Consider the following 6489-nt stretch of genomic DNA (forward strand, 5'->3'; position numbering starts at 1 on the left):
TGTTGGAGAACTGTGGACTGACGGGCCTATTAGACTGCAAAGTGACCAGCAAATTAAACCGGAGGTGATCTTGTAAACATAAAGTATTCATATTAACTAAGAAGCCAACCCCTGCCCAAGTTCAGGTCTGCTTTGTGTTTAAAAACTAGGTAAAATCCAATGCATTCAGGCAAGCACGGAGCTGCTGCTTAAATCATCTAATCTGGGCTTTTCAAAGGAATTTTTGAAAGTTAGTTGTATTGATCCATTTGAAATTAAGTGAGAGATGGGCACCCACCTATCCATGGCATTCACCTGTTCCTCAGCAGCATGACAACTATGCACCTCACAACCTTGAATGAATTTAGCCTCACTACACCCCTGTGAGGTCAGGAATTATGACCATCTCCTTTCCACTAATGGGTAACTGAGGCACAACGAGAGAAAGCAAGTTGTGAAGGTAACTCAGGAAGTCTTTGCCAGAATCTGGGTCTACCAAATCCAGGAGTAGCACCTCAGCCATGGGAACATCCTTATGCCTGACTCCCTTACCCTCCTCTGAATATCCTCATCCTAGTTTAGGCTTTTTTCACTGCAGTTTCCTGTTCCTCCCATACATTAGTCATTGTCTTTAGACTTTAAAGACCTAAAAAGACGTCTGTGCCAGCTTTAGATGAGTAGAAACACAATCCACAACAAAACAGCAAAAGCAAGTGCCGTGGCCACCTCAGCCAACACAAAACACATCCGGACAAAAACGTACCCTCACTTGGTCTCCTGCAAAAGATGGAGAGCTTTTGTAATCAGGACTGGTGGAGCTAGATCTGGAGATGGTATCAACTGGAATAGCCGGAGGATCTGTAAATCAAGCACTTTAATACTTTGAGTGTCTATTTTGTTTTAAGTCTTTGACAAACAAAAAAAGACATGGAGAACAATCTATGCGCATAAATATTCTTTCAGTTCTCCTGGGATGTGTCTTCTGCTCAAACTGCCTCTCCTGGGCAACTTCTTGTTACTTTCTGATTCAGGCTACGTTTGCTCACCGATGGCCATGCATATTGGCTGGCCCTTTGGGGAGCTGTCTCCCAACCCCAGGACTCTACATATGCAAAAAATCCAGCTCCCTTTCTGGGGTTACCCTGTGTTGCCCCCTCCCAGCACGGAGTCCTTCCCTGCCCCCTTTTCCTCAAGGGCTGTGGTCTGTGCTCTCTGGGATAAGAACGGCTACTCTTTGATCAGAGAGACTTTTTCCCAGCAGTTTACCCTCCAGCCTGGGGGAAAATCCTGGCAAACTAAAGCTTGATTCCCAGGAGACTATTTAAAGGCCAGAGCATAGAACAAACTCTGGAAGTCTGTGACATCTTCACGTTCTCCCACTTGGTCATAACTCATTGCCATTCTGTACACAATGCAGTGAAAAGATTTTGTCCACACTGCAGTGTGTAGCTAGATGTGGAAGTGAAAGGCTCTGGCAGAGAGGAGGCAGTGACATAGAGTGACACTGCATTGCTAAAAACAGGAGTGTAGATGGAGGAGGCACTGGTTGGTCATGTGCAGAACCATGCAGGGTACATACCTTATGGGTTCAGGTGTGTCTTTACTCATCTAAGCAACGCCTCATCATCTACTCTGCTATTTATACTGGTGCTAGGAGGCATGCCAGGTCAGGGGCTTTACATGCCACCCTAAGGAGTGTGCAGTGTAGACATAGCCTTTGGGAGCAGCCTGCTTTGTCTCTCCCTCTTCTGTGGTTCTTGTATGTTATTGTTCTGAATTCTAAAGAAATAAAAGTGTTTATTGTTGCAACCTTCCGAAAGTGTATTTTAGGCTTTTATCTAACGTCTCTATTTGTATGCTGTGAACATCACACTGATTCCACCCAGTAGGGGTCAGGAGTATTGGTACATCATCCAGTTCACCACGAGAGTGGGCTGAGCACTTGGGAAGGTGGGGGTTACATGAAAGGTGTTTTATTTATTTAAAATAAAAATAGAGCCGACTGATACAATGCTATTCTACTCAGGATCTGATAGCATAGAACTTTGAAGTGATATAGCTGACTTTAGTGAATTGATATCATGCAATGCACATAGTGTGTTTTTGATAAACACCTAACACATCTGTGACCTGGAAGAGCCTTTACACTGTTACCGGTGAGGCTGCTGGCATGGAATTCTTGATTCCACCCCAGCATAGACCCCTTTTTCCTATCACCCTTCCCCATTCGTTACTCGGAAGGAAGTTATGCTAGATTTTCCCTGAGTAATAATCACTTTTCTACTTAGCACTTTCCTTACAGCACATTTCACATCCCTGTTCCTCAGGCTGTAGATCAGGGGGTTCAACATGGGGATCACTATCGTATAGAACACGGAGGCTATTTTATCTGTATCCAGTGAGTAGCTGGCGCTGGGTCGCAAATACATGAAGAAAATTGTCCCATGGAATAGAGTAACAGCTGTCAGGTGGGAGGCGCAGGTGGCGAATGCTTTACGCCTGCCCTGGGCAGAACAGATCCTCAGCACAGCAATTACAATAAGAATGTACGAGATGATGATGATCAGAAACGTGCTCATTTCAAACAAAGTGCCACAGGTAAAGAGTAGCCTCTCGTTGACAGAGACATCACTGCAGGAGAGTTTCAGGAGAGAGGTGAGATCACAGTAAAAGTTATTGATGACATTGGAATCACAAAAGGATAATCTCTGCAAACTGCTTGTGTTTATCAAAGAGTTAATCAAGCCCCAGAAATATGACCCAACAACCAGCTTTATGCAGACCCTCTTGGTCATGATGACCGTGTAGAGCAGCGGCTTGCAGATGGCAACATAACGATCATACGCCATCACAGCCAGGAGGAACATCTCAGTGGTGACAAACACAACAAAGAAGCCGTATTGTGTAAGGCACCCGCTATAAGAAATGTCTTTGGTCTCCACTAAGAAATTGACCAGCATATTGGGAGCAATGGTGGAGGAATAGCAGACATCTAGGAAAGACAAGTTGCTGAGGAAGAAGTACATGGGCGTGTGGAGTTGTGGGTCAATCTGAATTACCAAGATCATCCCTATATTCCCCAGCAGAGTGATGAGATATATGAGAAAAAACGTGACAAAGAGAGGGACCTGCAGCTCCAGACCATCTGTTAATCCAACGAGAATGAACTTGGTCACTGTGGTGTGATTGTCTCCAGTCATTTGTCTAACTTCCTTGTTATCTGCAAGGAAAAAGAATTAATCATAATGCTTATAGCAACTGATTTACATGTATACAGCACTCTAGGCAGACTCTGGACTTTTGAGTGCCCTGTCTCCCTGTGAGTGCTGGAAATAGCTGCAAGATCTTCATAGACTAGACAGTAGACAAATTAAAACACTCTGGAATGCATAGCAAAGTATGATCCTAATGTACATAGTGAATCTGTAACCACTGGTTAGTATGTGTTATGTGTGTCCCATTCACTGCCTGATTTACAGGCGATGTGCTTCTGTTATAGCCCATTGCTTCAATGGCTAGTTCTTTAGCCAAGTTGTAGACACTCCTGCTTTGCATTCTAGAGAGTCCCAGTTCAGTGCCTCTTGTTGGTTCACATGGTAACTGAGTGAATTACTGTACCATCATCAATTGCATAATCACATTGCATGCCTGAAATAGCATATTCTTATCAATAAATCTAAATCCTTCAATTGACAAGTTGTTAGAATCCATTGTGACTGCACAGTAGTTAATGCACTTACTCTCAAAATAACCCAGTGGTAGAGGGTGCAGAATTTGGCTGAGTGTCCCTTGAAACCATTCCCATGAAAAGTACGCTGCACTTCGTATGTAGACAACACTGAGCACGTGAAATATAACAGCACAGAGTACTAATGAAAATGAGCTTGCATGTAAAATGATTTAGAAACAAATTACTATGTGAACTGTTTCAAAGACTATGACACTATCAGTAGTGTTTTGTTAATACACTTTACTGTGAAGGGGACATTTTCAGTTAAGTAAAATAACATGGAAAAAGACCTAAAAAGTTCTTTTCAAAAACCACCCAATACCCCAGATCCACCCAAGACTTAGTTCTTTGGTAATTTCTATTGAAATAGGGAGGATCTGGGTTTCGTTATTTAGGGAGAAATAAATGGTTTGACACTGTGTTAAATTTTTAAAGGACATATTTTTAAATTCATTTTAACTCTGAAATTAATTAACAGATGCACTAGCAAATTCTCAGAAAATTCATTCTTTAGTCAGGGTGTAGTGCTGTCAATACGAGGAGGACATAGCTTAAATATGTCAAGAGGCAACAACTGGACACAGACAGATTAATAGGGGAGTACAAGGAAACAAGGAGTTAATATGGTCAGCCTGAAAGGCAGTGACCTCAGCACACCACACTGAATCTCTGCTTGAGTGGAAGCAAACTCAGCCTTATCTGTGGCACTACCTCCGTGCTATACAGTACAGACTTTGTACTTGGAGCCACATGGACATTTTTTTCAGTGTTGCAGAAAAGTTAGTTTGTCATTTAGTTCTGCTTTACTGGTTAGAAATATATCGATGATTTTCATGTCAGTTGCATATATGTCTATATTTTTCACTAAATCCTGATCTTATTAAAGACAAGCGGCAAAACTTTAATTGACTTCAGACTACATGAACTCTAATAATGCCTATGCAAAAGGGAAAGAGTTAAGATTGCACCTGTATGTTCAACTTTGCTGTTTCCTACCTCTTGTGTAACACTGGTAAAACTGTTTGTCATCTATGTAGCCCCTTCTTTGTTTAGGACCAGAATGTGATATACTGGTACCCATGTTAAATCCAACTTCCCCTAATGTTTCATGGGGAAAACAAAGGAAGCTAAACCCCAAATATTTGGGGTGGGACATTTTCAGTGTGGTGAAATTTGGAACCTAAAACCCTACAGATTTTAATAACATTTTTTCAATCCCAAAATATTTACATAGAGAGGAGGGGCACTGTTGTTTTGTTTTCCTAAAAATGGTGATGGTCATGGGGGAGGAGGGGGAGCTCCATGAAGTTTCCCACAAAATTTAAAATTTAATTATCATTCACAATTATGTAAATTAATTATAATTTAAAATTTCCAACCAGCTCTAATGCTGCTCCACGACTCACCAATGTAAATGAATGGTGCAATATGAAGATTAAGTTACTTCCCAACAAGAGAGAGTGGTCTCAGAATCTTGTCCATCATGAACAATTTCTGCAATGTATGCTTCCTATTATTTCAGCTTTCCGGGCTTCTAGCTACATTTCACTTTGGCTAACCAATAAATAAGATAAAATAGGGTTACACTAAAAAGAAGATACTTCTAGCTTAGGAAAATACAGTGGTTTACCCCATTATTTATCCCAGTTTGGTTCAAATATAGCCCTTTGAAACCTACCTGCTGATGAAAGCTGGCATTTACTGAAAGACATCAAAGTATTTGCATTAGTAAAAGGACAGAGTTTTAAGATGAAGTGTTTATTGTTAGCTTATAAAGCCAAGACGGATTCCCTGGAGTTTTCAGATCTCTTGATGACGGACTTACCCAATTAAGTAACTAAGACTCATGTAGCAGACAGACATTTTGGGTACAGAATAATGGCCCTGAGATATATTGTTCTGTTGGGAGTAGGGGTTCAAGAAGAGATTTTTACTCCTATGCCCACTATTTCTATTCCTGTTTTCTTTCACAAGGATAATTGATCTTCCACATTTGGGTGGAAGGAGGTCCAAAAGAAAGCTCCAATTTCTGATTCTATTCTATATAGACTTACATTACCATAATATCTGAGCATCTTTCTGCTGTGTATTGAGTGACATGTTTGTTCTCATCTCTTCTCCCCATTAGTCCTGGGGGAATTCTGCACCATTGAACAATGCACAATTCACACCGCATTGATATTCTGTGCAGAATTTCCTCCACACCCCTCTCCCACCCACAATTTGGCATTGCAGAGCGGCTGGCTGCCACTCGGGACCACTGGACCCAGCAGAGCCCAGCTCCCAGCTTGCACATAGAAGATACTACCAGGGTAGGGAGATGGAGATGAAAGGTTCCTGACACACCCTGAAAGAAGGAGGTGACATGCAGGAAATTCCATACAAGCACAGGACCCAGCTCAGGTTCATTCTCGCTCAGGATCCCTGGGCTTTGGAAAGGGAGGGGTGTGAGTGTCTGGGCTGGGAAGGCTGCAGCTGGGCTCTGGGGGACGATAGGGTGTGCAGGTGTCCCTTCTTTTGCGGTCAGCGACCTTTCTAAGTCAACTGTTGCGGCTATATATTTCATAAGCTTGACTATTGCAAATTTGTTCTGTCCCCAAACCACAATTTGTCAAGGACACTTGCACCAACTGCGTTTTCCCTTATTTGGCATATAATGTAACCTTTTAACAGTTGTTCTGCCTTATTTGGAATACAGCAAAACAAGCTTTCCTGTTATTGACAGGTTTGTTCTGTTGCGGTTAACGGTCTTTCCTAACTTCTAGCTGCTACGGTTCCAT

The 6489-nt window shown here is 42.1% G+C and overlaps 1 protein-coding gene across 1 annotated transcript; it reads right to left on the reverse strand.

The window, feature by feature from the left end:
- Positions 1-2192: 2192 nt before the first annotated feature.
- Positions 2193-3223, reverse strand: LOC141989179 (olfactory receptor 5J3-like). Its single transcript, XM_074955582.1, has one exon. It carries the CDS (start codon positions 3177-3179, stop codon positions 2193-2195), a length of 987 nt encoding a protein of 328 aa, XP_074811683.1. The 5' UTR covers positions 3180-3223.
- Between the last annotated feature and the right edge of the window lie 3266 nt (positions 3224-6489).

This window comes from Natator depressus, chromosome 6, assembly GCF_965152275.1.
Source record: "Natator depressus isolate rNatDep1 chromosome 6, rNatDep2.hap1, whole genome shotgun sequence".
NCBI classification, from domain to species: domain Eukaryota; kingdom Metazoa; phylum Chordata; order Testudines; family Cheloniidae; genus Natator; species Natator depressus.

Excerpts from the sequence above, each read along its gene's own strand:
- LOC141989179 (XM_074955582.1), bottom strand. The coding sequence starts at position 3,179 with ATGACTGGAGACAATCACACCACAGTGACCAAGTTCATTCTCGTTGGA.